The sequence below is a fragment of the Phyllobates terribilis genome, unplaced genomic scaffold (genome assembly GCF_046119375.1).
Source record: "Phyllobates terribilis strain yellow unplaced genomic scaffold, ASM4611937v1 Scaffold_1__5_contigs__length_1240528914, whole genome shotgun sequence".
Classification (NCBI taxonomy): domain Eukaryota; kingdom Metazoa; phylum Chordata; class Amphibia; order Anura; family Dendrobatidae; genus Phyllobates; species Phyllobates terribilis.
The window spans coordinates 1,148,477,143-1,148,490,506 of record NW_027362761.1 but is presented as its reverse complement, the minus strand read 5'-3'; the positions used below and the strand labels follow the sequence as shown (position 1 = coordinate 1,148,490,506).

The window sequence follows — 13,364 nt, the reverse complement described above, 5'->3', positions numbered from 1 at the left end:
CCATGTATTTACACTAGGGACTCGGGCACCCTTTATTCATGTAATTAGTTGGGGTTCCAGTATTTCAACCCCCAACAATCATGAATTTACCACCTATCCTGTATATAGTTAATGTTTCTTGAGGGATAAGGTCAGACAAGACAGCTGGCTTCATGCAACAGAAACTCAATCAAACACAATGGCCAATTGCCACCTGATTTAGTTTCACATTTGTGTGGCCTTTAGCCCGCCAAGGTTGGGCGCCATTAACTGCATGGTCAGCAACACCCGAAAAAGAGATAAGTGGCTTACTCTTCTTTCCCTGTTGAGGACATAAGTACACTCAACTGAGACAAGGTGAATGTGTATGGGGAGATGAGGAGGAAAAAATGTTAGATGGACAGCTATCTAAAATGTATAGCCACTATAAGGACATCCATACACGTTAGACTGGCCAGCTAAGAGTCTAATATCCACTCTTCCCTGACAGATGTTGTTAGGGTTAAGAAAGTTGGATCAGCCATGTCATTGTCCGATCCTTTTTTTCCCGAACAGAGGAATTTGGCAGCGGCTCTCTCCTAGAGAACACAGGAACACTTGTCTGAGCAAAACTTTCCTTTATATTAGGGAGTCGGAAATGATAAGCCATGAGTCATCAAACAATTTCACCAGAATTCTGGAGTAAATTGCTTTGAAAAATCACAAAATGTTGGTGCATCTCTAAGTTGTGCAAAAATTTTGCGACTGTTTCATGCCAATTTCTCCCAGCTCTAAAAAACTGTGCAGAATTCGGGCGAGACGATACAGCTCGTCTAATTTAAATCTCTAATTAAAGTACGATTTCTTGCGTGGTGCATAGAGGTGCACACTTCAGATTAATGAAGATACGCGCACCACTTCATGAATCAGGAGTATCGGACTCCACCACTCCTCCTCATCAAGACCAGCAAGAAAATTGCCAGTCTTGATGAATTGGGGTCATAGTGTTCTTCTGACTGCAGTCTAATGGGTTGAAAGGCCTTACACAGTAATGGAACCTCAAAAGTCAAGCAGAAAAAAGTGAATATTTGCATGTTTTTTACAAATTGATAATTTCTTCTGATGGGCCTAAGAAACCTCAGACCGATAAGCCTTAGAACTTTGTGCAGGTCAGAATATAGGAACTGATAAGACATAAACTATAAATGATGAAGAACATTAACATAGCTGGACATCTGCAAAGAAACTTCATGGCCTAACATGGTCTTGATCATCCACCCTTCGCGCCTCACCTCTGTACAGGAGAGATGAGCAGGAGAAGCTTATCCATTATACATGAGTACAAGCCCTGTCGTACTGCCTTACCTTGACATAAACTTCAAGCACATGTTCACTCACCAGTAAAACATCTCCAATAGGATGTGACTGGTAGAATTTCTCAAGGTTAGAGTCTGTCACAATCACATGTCACATGCCATCCAGAAATAAACAGCCCTCAAATATATAAAAGGACTATGATGGAGGCTTAGATGGGAGTACTGCGATTCTGCTAATTAGGTGCCTTTCTGTAACAACAGAATAAATGGATATTCAAGTAGAAGGGATCAGATAGAAGTATCTTATGTTGGTTTCTGGTAGCTTTTTAACCCATTAAAGGAACACTGAACCTATAAAATGAATGTATAATTTAGACAGGAATTATAGTCGACCTTAATGTTTGCAAATGCTCCTTCATTGGGTAAAATGATCATTTGGTTTGCACAAAAAGATCATCTTTCTCGACAGCTCATTGTCTTGTGTAAACAAAACCTGTGCTGTCGAGAACAATGGCAGGCTATGGTAACTTAGCGACCTATTACAGATTGGTCAGTCTCATTTGAATCCTCCTGTTCTGTGGGCCAATCCGAGGCCGGTGCTAAGTACTACTCATATAAGATGGTTGTGACTCACTCTTGCCAGGGGGCCCACTGGAGGATTCTCCTGTTCTCCATTGGGCCACTCGGAGCCTGGTGCCAAGTGTTACAAGCGGACACAGACTGTAGTGGGCCCCTGTGCAAGAATTTTTTGGGCCCTCCCCCCCCTGCCCTTCATAGGGCAACAAAGTTATGTAAACATAACCCCCCCATGTGCATCTCTCACCCCCCCATGTGCAGCTCTCATCCCCCCCGTGCATCTCTCATCCCCCCATGTGCAGCTCTCACCCCCCATGCATCTCTCATCCCCCCATGTGCATCTCATCCCCCCGTGCGTCTCTCATCCCCCCCATGTGCAGCTCTCATCCCCCCCATGTGCAGCTCTCATCCCCCCATGTGCAGCTCTCACCCCCCATGTGCAGCTCTCATCCCCCCATGCATCTCATCCCCCCCGTGCATCTCACCCCCCCATGCATCTCACCCCCCCGTGCATCTCATTTCCCCCATGCATCTCTGATTCCCCCCACTCCTAGTTAATTAATTGTATTTAAAAAAAATAAAACTTTTTATACTTACCCCCATGCGATCCCTGCAGAATCCTGGTGCTCGTCCACGTCGCTGCCACCAGGTTCTCCTGACTTCTGGCCATGTGATGGCGCCGTCACATGACCGGAAGTCAGGGGAATCATGAAGGCGCTGCCGCAGCAGCACTGCACTGCTACACAGAGGAAAGCAGTGCTGAGATGTCCCGGCGCTTAGCGCTCAGCATGGGGCCGGGGGCCCAGGGCCGACTCCAGGTTTTTGTGGGCCCCGGGCGAAAGAGTCTCAGTGAGCCCCTTTAACACATACCATGATTCATGATGCAGAGATACCGAAGAGAAATATATATATAGTACAATGCAAAGATTTCACTTCTTACATTACATGAGTGATATCTATTGTAAATTCCACAATAGCTCAGAAACCAGCGAATCGCTCCACACAGTATACTGGCCCCCATATAACGCTCCATACAGGAGACTGGCCCCCATAAAATACTCCATACAGAATACTGGCCCCCATAAAATGCTCCATACAGGATACTGGTCCCCATATAACGCTCCATACAGAATACTGGCTCCCATATAACGTTCCATACAGGATACTTGCCCCCACATAATGCTCCATACAGAATACTGGCCCCCATATAACGCTCCATACGGAATACTGGCCCCCATATAACGCTCCATACAGGATACTGGCCCCCATATAACGCTCCCCATGCAGGATGTCACACACATCCCCCTCCCTTATAATGCCCCATGCAGCATGCCACACACCCCCTTATAATGCCCCATGCAGGATGTCACACACCCCCACCTCACCCCCCTCCCTTATACTGCCACAGGCCTCCATACAATAAAAAAAAAAAATCAAATACTCACCTCACTTCTCACCTGCTACCGCTGCTCCGGACTCCAGCGTCGCTGGCCTCATCCTGCTCTGCGCTGTGACTGCTCAGGAGAGAGCGCGGTGGAAAGACGTCACCTCTGACCTGAGACGTCACTGTGCAGCAGCCGCGGAGGATGCAGGAGCTGCTGCGGAGGCACGGGGAGGGGCAAGTATTGTGATGGGTGCCAGGGCCCTGAGCAAGTGGGGGGGAGCGGGAGCTGACACCGCTCTCCTCCGCTCATGGGTCCCATAGCACACGGGGTGCCCGACGGTGAGGGCCCCTCCGCCTGCTCAGGGCCCCGGCATTTGCCCGGGTGCGCCGGGTGCTGACACTGGCCCTGCGGGGGCCCCATGAGGAGACGCACAAGAGGGGGGCCACAACGGGGCTCCAAGGGGGCCCCGACTGGCCGGGCCCCATACTGGAGTGAGGACAGTCGTGCCCTGATAGTGGCCCTGCTGGAGGCTGGAGGGGCCCCCTCTCCCTCGGGGCCCCCGTTCAATGAACGGGCTGCACGGGCGGTAGGCCCGCCCCCGAATTTGGCACCAAATTACGACTCCACTTAGTACTCGACTCCACCAGCTAAAGCCATTTCAAGATGAGAAAAGTGTTGCGCATGGAACACTGGACCATTCTTTTCTTCTGTGCATTAGAATTTTGATGCTAAAGTAGAATATATCTAAGTAGAAAACAGGTATATCAGCCATGAGAAGGTTCATATTAGTAATAGAATGTCAATTTATTTATACATTTCCAAAAGGAATAGCAGATGAACAGAAAATATGCTCCGGAATAGCTTTTTGATGGAGAATACAAGTATTTACTCCTCTTACACCACCTCCATTTTCCTAAAAATAAACAAATAAAAAATAAGCATATTTCATATTACCACATGAAACAAAAGCCCAAATTAATGAAATATAAAATAATTGAACTTGTACAGGAAATGGCCTAAAGAAAAGAAAATGAAATGCCAGAATTGCCATTTTTCGCTCCCAAAAATTCTATAAAAAAACAATGAAAACTGACCTGGAGAATAATATTATCAGGTCTTTGAACAACGTAAAAAAAATCTGGAATTCTATGTTTTCCCCATTTCATTCCACTTTGAATTTTTTTTTTTTACTGGTTTTCAGTAAAACAAATTATATCATTCAAAGCTACAACTTGTCCTGCAAAAAAGAAGCCCTTATACAGTGATGAAAACAAACAAAATCTAAAAAAGTTATGGCTCTTAGGAGGAGGAAACGCCCAAAAATTAAACTGCCTTTGTTCTAAAAATAAATTTTTCATTAGGTTTTTGCTATCCCATCTGAGAGCAGCATGATGTAGGGGCAGATTCCAGTGATGTATCACTTACTGGGCTGCTTTCAGCAGTTTTTAAAAAAATCACTGTTTTATCTGCTGCAGATCTAGCAGTTTTCTGAATGCTGAGCCCTGTATGATCCGCCCACACAACTGATTGGCTGCTTTCTGTGTACACTGTGCATAGGCTGAAAGGTACCAAACAGTGGTGGGGGTGGGGTTATACGGAGCTCATGAATATGGAGGACTAAACATCAGGTTAACTAGTCCTCTAGTGATAATATCCTGTTAATAAAACAATGATTTTATGAAAAGTCCAAATAGCAGCCCAGTAAGTGACACATCACTGGAATGAGGGTCTTTCTACATTATGCTACTATCAGAATAGACATCTGGTGACAGATTTCCATTAAAGAGCTAATATCCACCAACCTTTCTAGGAAAAAATATTTTGACATTTCCTAAAAATACCTTCTGGACCACAAAATATATAAAGCACCATTTTCCTATAAGTCTACAAGTGGAAATATTGCATTCCATCCATCATCTGATCCGTCCAGTGATGGAGTCTATGAGCAGGGAATATATGACTCTTCATTATAAGAGAAGGAAGGCTCATTTTTTATCTTCCCATTGTGTCAAGGTTTTCCTTCAGACTGACCGCGCTTTCTTGTAATCTGTAATTGTGACCCAGTGATCCTGATGTGCAGCAATGCATTCATTTCTGGGAATTACAGTTTTGTAAGAAATACTAATGGTTTGCTAATATATGACAGGGCGATTTCTCTGACCCGAGATGCTCATCCATATGCTTCAGACTTTAATATTTCATGAGCTTCTACGTCTGGCTCCTTACTGACCCTATGAGCTTCTACGTCTGCCTCCTTACTGACCCTATTTCTTGCTGTTCACTCATGTGTTAGAAACTTCTTGATTTACTTTGGGCACTAATGATGTGTGAAGCTTTACAGAATAGCTGTGCTTGATCGAAAAGCTTACGTAACTCCGAGCTCTCTGATCTAGGAAAGTAGAAAAGAAACAAAGTGTAGGAAACGGGTCAGGTCATCGCATTAGTGCCATTTTAATTGCCCAATTATATCAGTGAAGGTAACGTTAGCAAAAGAAAGAATAAACTGGATGATCCAAGTAATTAAAGGGGTATACCAGTCATGATGCTTAAAGGGGTTGTTTACTTTATCTTAAATTTAACTCAAGTTGAGGACATGATTTTGTGGCATTACTAATATATGGGTGTAACAAGTTCTCCTCCTGCACTATTCGGTACAGCCCGAATTGATACCATAAGGCTATCAGAGCCTTTTAGCTCAGTTATTGGCAGCAGCGCTGCTGACATGACAAGATGCCGGCGCTGCAGGCAGTAACAGACACCAGGAGTAGCGGTGAAGACTCAGCACTTGACCTGGGGAGGGAGAGTAAAGCATTGTTTGTTTTTAAACAAACTGCAGCTGGGGACACTTTTTTTCCGAATCAGTGAAACCCTTTTGATGGCATTAGGGCGCAGTTTATGATCTGTGAATACCTCTTCTCCCCACCAGTTACCTTGCATCTTAGTCACTTGGCGGCTATGTACTAGCACAAGCCCACTGCAGCCACCCGAAGTCAGTGCATGGAAATCTAGCCACCTTCACAAAGTGCATTGGCGACTCATTACATGCACCTCCACCCAAAAAAGACAGCACATATGAAAAGGGAATGTCCATAAAAATCCACCAAAATTGGCCACAGTAGACAATTTAGTAAAACTTAGAAATGTAAATTGCAACATTTCTAAGATGTCATCAGTGGCTCAGGTCATCCACTCCAGATACAATTACAACTTGAACTATAAAACCATTTTTGTGAAAGGGATGGTACTTGAAAATCTTACTTTTGGTGGTCAAGCTACACATGCTAATGTGGTATTACATCTAGACCACACATGCCAAACTCTGGGCTGCGGGTCATATCTGGCCAACAGGGTGAGTATATTTGGCCCATGATGCCAGACAGTGCCATTATTCTGTATGGAGGACTATGTGGGGCCATTATACTGTATGGAGGACTATGTGGGGCCCATTATACTGTATGGAGGGCTATGTGGGGCCATTATACTGTATGGAGGGCTATGAGGGGCCCATTACACTGTATGGAGGACTATGTGGGACCATTACACTGTATGGAGGACTATGTGGGGCCAATTATACTGTATGGAGGATTATTTGTGGCCATTATACTGTATGGAGGACTATGTGGGGCCATTATTCTGTATGGAGCACTATGTGGGGCCCATTATTCTGCATGGAGGACTATGTGGGGCCATTATACTGTATGGAGGACTATGTGTGGACATTATTCTGTATGCAGGACTATGTGGTGCCCATTATACTGTATTGAGGACTATGTGGAGCCATTATACTGTATGGAGGACTATGTGGAGCCATTATACTGTATGGAGCACTATGTGGGGCCCATTATTCTGCTTGGAGGACTATGTGGGGCCATTATACTGCATGGAGGACTATGTGTGGACATTATTCTGTATGCAGGACTATGTGGTGCCCATTATACTGTATGGAGCACTATGTGGAGCCATTATACTGTATGGAGGACTATGTGGAGCCATTATATTGTATGGAGGACTACGTGGGGCCCAGTATACTGTATGGAGGACTATGTGGGACCATTACAATACATGGAGCACTACGTGGGGCCATTATACTGTATGGAGCACTATGTAGGGTTATTATACTATATGAAGCACTAGGCGGGCCCATTATTCTTTATGGAGCACTATGTGGGGCCCATTATTCTGTATGGAGGACTATGTGGGGCCCATTATTCTGTATGGAGCACTATGTGGGGCCCGCCCATTATTCTGTATGGAGGACTATGTGGGGCCCTTTATTCTGTATGGAGGACTATGTGGGGCCCATTATTCTGTATGGAGGACTATGTGGGGCCCATTATTCTGTATGAAGGATTAGGTGGGACCATTATACTGTATGGAAGAATATGTGGGGCCATTATACTGTATGGAGCACTGTGTGGGGCCATTATACTGTATGGAGCACTATGTGGGGCCATTATGCTGTATGAAGGTTGGCCCTCTATGTAGTCCAAGCTTTTAATTTTGTCCCTCTGTATATTTGAGTTTGACATCCCTGATCTAGATATTTCACCACTAGCTCAGAGGCACACATTATCCAATTTGGTGATTTTATAATGCACCACCCTGCTTGTACCTTAGCTCTATGCATGTTTACCAGAACAAAACTAAAGCCAACTGGGAGGTTGCCCCCTACAAACACCCACTATCAACCACAGTACCCAAATTTGCAGACCTCCCACCAACGCGATAACTACAAACTGGCATGACAAAAAACTGCCTAAAACCCAGTGACGTGCCCCCAGGGCCGTGGGGATACTCGGCAGCCAGGCCTATGGATGCTGGTGGGGGATATCACGGTGGCTGGCCCGGTCCATGACCCAGGGCGGTCAATAAAAAGGGGTTTTTTTATTTATAGGGGGATTTATAAAGTTCGTGACGCCACCTGTGGAGTGCGGCCAAAGGGAGCCGCCGCTGCGGAGCAGGTCCCCTGAAGCTGATGTTACTGCAGCAGGGATGGTGTGGCTCTCCACAGGAAGAGCTAGTGACGCGCCCCTGGGCCTGTGTCGCGCTGCGTTGCGCACGCGGGAGCTTACCCGGAGCCGGATCTGTTGAGGGTTGTAGTCTCGTGGCGGTGACCCGGTCCGTGCCCAGGGAGTCAAACTGAGCGGCGATGTATCAGCGGTAGATGTTGGACGACTACGCCACCCGTTGAGTACAGCTAAGGAGCTGCTGCTGCAGGGCAGACCGCTGAGGCCGGTGGTAGGATTGTGCAGCGTGATAGTATAACCCCCAACGGGAGGGGTATGGCCTCAGGGCAGCCGACGTGGATGATGGGGGTAGCAGGAACCACTCGGAGACGGTACGGTGTAGTTCAGGGTCTTTACTGGTGACAAAGATAGACCCTCCCGGAGTATTGGCTAGCGATTGGGGCCTGGTCAGTCCTTGAGCAGATGGGATCTCCCCTGGCCAGGCGGAGTTGTAGGCCTCCCAAACTAACTGTACTCTTCTGGCTACCTTGCTAGAGGCGGGTATAAGTAGCCCACGTCCCTCAGTGTACCGTGTGGTGCTCACCCGTATGGCCGGTGACTCGGGGCCTTCTAGTAGCTTCCGCTCCACGACGGCGGTGCTGGTCCCATGCGTGTGACCGTGCCTTCGGGTTTCTTGGCCAGAGGACCTGGAATCCCCTGCCTGACGGATTCTGCTGCTGGGTAGGAGTTAGTCCCCACAGCCTCGGACTCCGGGTCCGGTAAGAAATCTTCTCAGTCAGGGCGAGCTCTGCAGCTGCCAGCCCCTGACTCCTTGTAACACTGCTCCCACAGAGCTCCTGATGTTCTGTTCCTATATTTACTTCTTTTCTCTGTCTCTACTTCTTCTCTACTCACTAACCCTGCCTCAGCCCTAGGTTTATATAGGGGAAGTTCTTCCCCTCCCAGGACTGGGCAGGAGGTGTGGCATGCATCAGATTCCTGACCAAGAGACCTCCCACCTGCTCTCAGACATAACATTGCTGTTACTGTGGAAACCAGATCCCTGGGGTGCCACACTAGCTCCAGGGCAGTGTAGATATAGTTGGTTGTGCTGGGTGTTGTAGTGCAGGAGGAAAGATGGCGCAGCTTAAATAAGGGATCGAGGCAGTGCGGTGCAGTCATCCGAGTCTTTACTCACAGTTGTTAAGTTCCTCAGGTTGCACTGTCCAGCTTACAGCCTCCCACGTCGCGCTGCGTTCACCAGACCGGGAGTTCAGCTCTTCCTCAGGTAGGTTAGGAGCACCTGACGGAACCCCGCTTTCTTGTGTTCCTCTCTCTAGACCGACTTCACGCTGGGTCTTCTCCCTCCTGCCCTGCGCTTCCCCACTCTCAGTCCCGCTCGGGTGCTCTGAAGTCCCTCCTGTCTAACTGGAGTTCCCGGACTTGCTTGACCCTCACGGAGATTAGAATGAGGCTTTGGCAACTGAACTATAAAAGCCAGAAGCCTCCGGTTTTTCCAGCCGAGACCTGGAGTAACACGGCTGGTCCAGGGGCCGGTCCCCTTCTTGCGGTCTGATCCCTCTGTCTTCTGACAGATTTGGGGTGTACGGGTGCCGTCCTGCACTCACCGTACCCCCTGGGATCCCTTCTATAGATCGGAGCCTTCCTCCTCTGCTCCCCTCCTGGGCCTCTAGCACTAGGCCCCACTTGTGGAGCAGAGCCCCTAAGAGACTCTGCTCCCTGACTGTCTTCACTCTCTCCTCTCACTGACTGCTCTGCCACCCTAAGATGGCTTCCCTTTTTATATTTCCTACAATGGTGCTCCCCTAAACTGCTTCCTCCACCCACACCCACTACTGATTCCCCCTACCTTTGGGTTCCCCCCACTCCAGCCAGGGACAGGGCTCAGCACTGTGCACATGCATCTTGCCCTTCCAGCCGGCCTGGAGCAGTGTAGTGTTGAATGTGGGTGTTGGGGTTCCGGGCAGCACTCCCTCCTTACCTGAGAGAAGGAGACACCACACCTCTGGGTGAGGTGCAGTACCTCTGTGGCGACTGAACCCTCAGGGGCGCCACAACTGCTTACCAACTCAATCCCATCTCACATATTGAAACTCAAACCCTTTTGAAATAAATCCCAATAGAGCAGGGAGGGTGTGAGATTGTTCATCCAAGGCTCCACCAAAAGTGGCTGTCCGGCTCCCAACTCCTCTCTTCCTACTAAATTCCCGCTAAAACCCCATAAGATTATGTGCACATGAGTTAGCTTGACCCTCCTCCTCCTCTTTCCTACTACATAGAACTTTATGAGCATCAACTGTCATCTCAGATTTCCGTAACGGGAAAGTCTGTATGCACTGGACATAGATTTTACAGATTTATACCCATAAATTTAGAGGAAACATCAGTCTAGGAGAAGAAAGAAGCAGATTTCTTTGATAAGATATTAAAAAGTTTCTTATTTTCATGATGAGTATTACTGATTTAAGAAATTAAAATTAAAATGACGATGACTCTTCAACTGATATAAATGTGACTATTAATTCTTAAAATCACATTTAGTAAAATTGTAATGTTTCCCAAAGTTAACACAAATTTTAGAAAACTGAAACATTCCAGTTTAGTTTGTTTCCAACAATTAGGAGACTGATACAGAACTAGACGCTGGTTTTGTCTAATTTTTTGTTGAGTTTCCAGGAAAATATTTTCTAGTGTTGACAGTACGTATGTAAGCAAGAAAAGGTTTTCAGCACCCAATTTCTGCCATTAATTAATTGTTTCTTAATTTTAGGCCACGTGCATATTACAGATTTTAACATAGCTACAATTGTCAAAGGATCTGAGAAGGCTTCATCCATGGCAGGTACAAAGCCTTACATGGGTAAGTGACTGGGATTTGATGTGTTCATCTGTGTTTTTGAAAGACTGTTGGTAAGAAAAGATTAAAGAGAATGTATCACTGAATTAAAGTTTGTACTAAGGGGCCTAGGTGGTGCTTGAAATCTAAAGAGTCGGAGCCACTTGTGCTCATTAAATACAAAGTCAAAGTTTGCACTGTCTAAGAATAGTTATTAGTATTGTTTTTTAAATATGGGACAATGAGACCTTTTGGGCTAACCCTTTCCTATAGGGCCAGTGCAGAGTCACACAAATTGCCGCTGAATACAATGCTGGTGCTCTTAGGAGGTCAGAATTTGGTACAAGCTGCATGAATCGATGAACCCTTCTTGTCTGGTATTAACAGTTCAAGCTGGTGGAGTAATGGTTTGGGGAATTTTTTCTTAGCACAACTTGGGTCCTTTGATAACTGTAGAGGGACACTTGAACATTAGGGTTTACCTAAGGATAGTGGCCAACAAATCCCATCCTTTCATAGTCATGAATTGGTTCAGGAACATGACAGTGAGTTTTCCTTGCTTTCCAAACCTTCATAGTCTCTAAATCCTAGAGCAGATATCAAAGTGGGTGCCAACAAATTGCTGGCTGTATACTAGTAAAAATGGTCCCAGGCAATGGTCAAATATAGGAAACAAAACCTCACTCACCTATCAGATCTTATGTACTGCTTGCCAGCTTCTCCCTATCGACCTTCTGGCTTCCTCTTCTGGTAGTGGACACTAGGTGGCCATCTGAGTTGATCTGAGCCAGTACAGAGGAGTGGAGGGTCATGTACAGGGGCATACCTACCATTGGTGCAACCTGGGGCCCAAGGGGCAAGAGGGTCTAATTCTATCTCCAAAGTAGGTGGAATTGTCCACTATGATGAACTATTGGATTGCAAAGGGCCCATATATTGTTCTTGCACTGCTGCCTTCTTCTGTCTGTGTCCACCAATGGTACAGTAGGGTTTTTTTTTTTTTTTAATGTTTCTAAGTAGTTGCCAAAAGTAAGACAAAGTTGAAGTTGTCAGGATTTCCATCTAATTTTCAGACTTTCTGAGAAGCTATCTTGTCCTGAATTATTTCAGCACTTAGTAGAAACTGTCACACAAATTGCTGCGTCTCTGGAGGACATAGGAGGTCCAACACTCTACTAGATGGTTGTCTCTAATAAAGTGGCCATACAGTCTATATACTGCGTAAACCTCTTTCTCATTACATTGTATCCCATTACATTTTCTTTACAAGAAATAGGAAGCATAGTATAATATTTGCTGCACCCCCTCTATGCTGTATCATGCATTGTCTTATTATCCCAATGTACTTGTGGCCACTTGCTTTGGAGGTGCTGATGGTCCATTTTCTTATGCAGAGTGATGCAGGGACAGATGGTTAAACACACTGCCGCATAATAAAACATATGTGCCTGAGCACTTTATAGAAAAGCACAGAAGATTCTCTGCTAAGTAACAAAGTATTTTTCCGACAGTGAAATGAAGGTGATCTCCAAAGACATCAGTGTTTGCTCTACTACAGTCTGCTAATCTATGCGCTAGCTACAAAATGCACAAGCAGCATAATAAGGTAACACTGAGCAGAAATTCCTCTAGATAAGAAAATGAGAACATGTTGAGATAACATAAAAGAGTATTCCAGTTGGAAAAAAATCTATCATCTATCCTCAGGATAGCTGATAGCTTCTAGATTAGTGGGGTGTTAGACTGCTGGAAGAAGCAATGATGACCAAAACGCTGCACTTTTATGCCTGTTAGAATGGGGCAGCAGTGTGCATGCTCCACCGTCAAATTCTCAATGAGACTGCCAGAGAAAGCCAAGCGCAGCACTCTGCAGCCCCATGGAGAATAAATGGAGCTGTGGTCCAGCATGCACACTATTCTATCATGGACAAAAGTGCTCGGTTTTGGTGATTGGTTCGGGTCACACTGATCTAAACGTTATCAACTATTCTCTGAAGATGTGATAATTTCTTCCAACCAAAATACTCCATTAAGGCACCAACAGAGATGAAGGGGTTCTCCAAGAATGTAATAAAATTACCCCCATCACATAATTCAAATGGAAGCTCGTCTTAGTCACGTGTCAAGACGAGCTCCAGTCTGAAGAAACACCGCTTGACCTGTGTCTCAACTGACAGGAGCTGTATCATAAGCACACATACTGGTAAGCTGCAGGAGAAGGGCTGTGACATGTGAAGAAATAAATCTTTCCTTTGACTGAGGACAAAGGATTTTTCATCCAGCCTCGGCACTGATACATGACTAGGACAGGCTGCTGTTTTAATTA

General features: G+C 46.0%; 1 protein-coding gene across 4 annotated transcripts in view; it reads left to right on the top strand.

Moving 5' to 3' along the window:
- The window catches only part of STK32B (serine/threonine kinase 32B), a 481,347-nt gene that overhangs the window by 314,642 nt on the left and 153,341 nt on the right, over nt 1-13,364 (top strand). For all 4 annotated transcript variants that reach the window (XM_073648385.1, XM_073648355.1, XM_073648366.1 and 1 more), the window contains one exon: nt 10,973-11,062. In XM_073648385.1, coding sequence (XP_073504486.1) covers nt 10,973-11,062 — 90 coding nt within the window. The remainder of the gene's footprint in view (nt 1-10,972; nt 11,063-13,364) is intronic.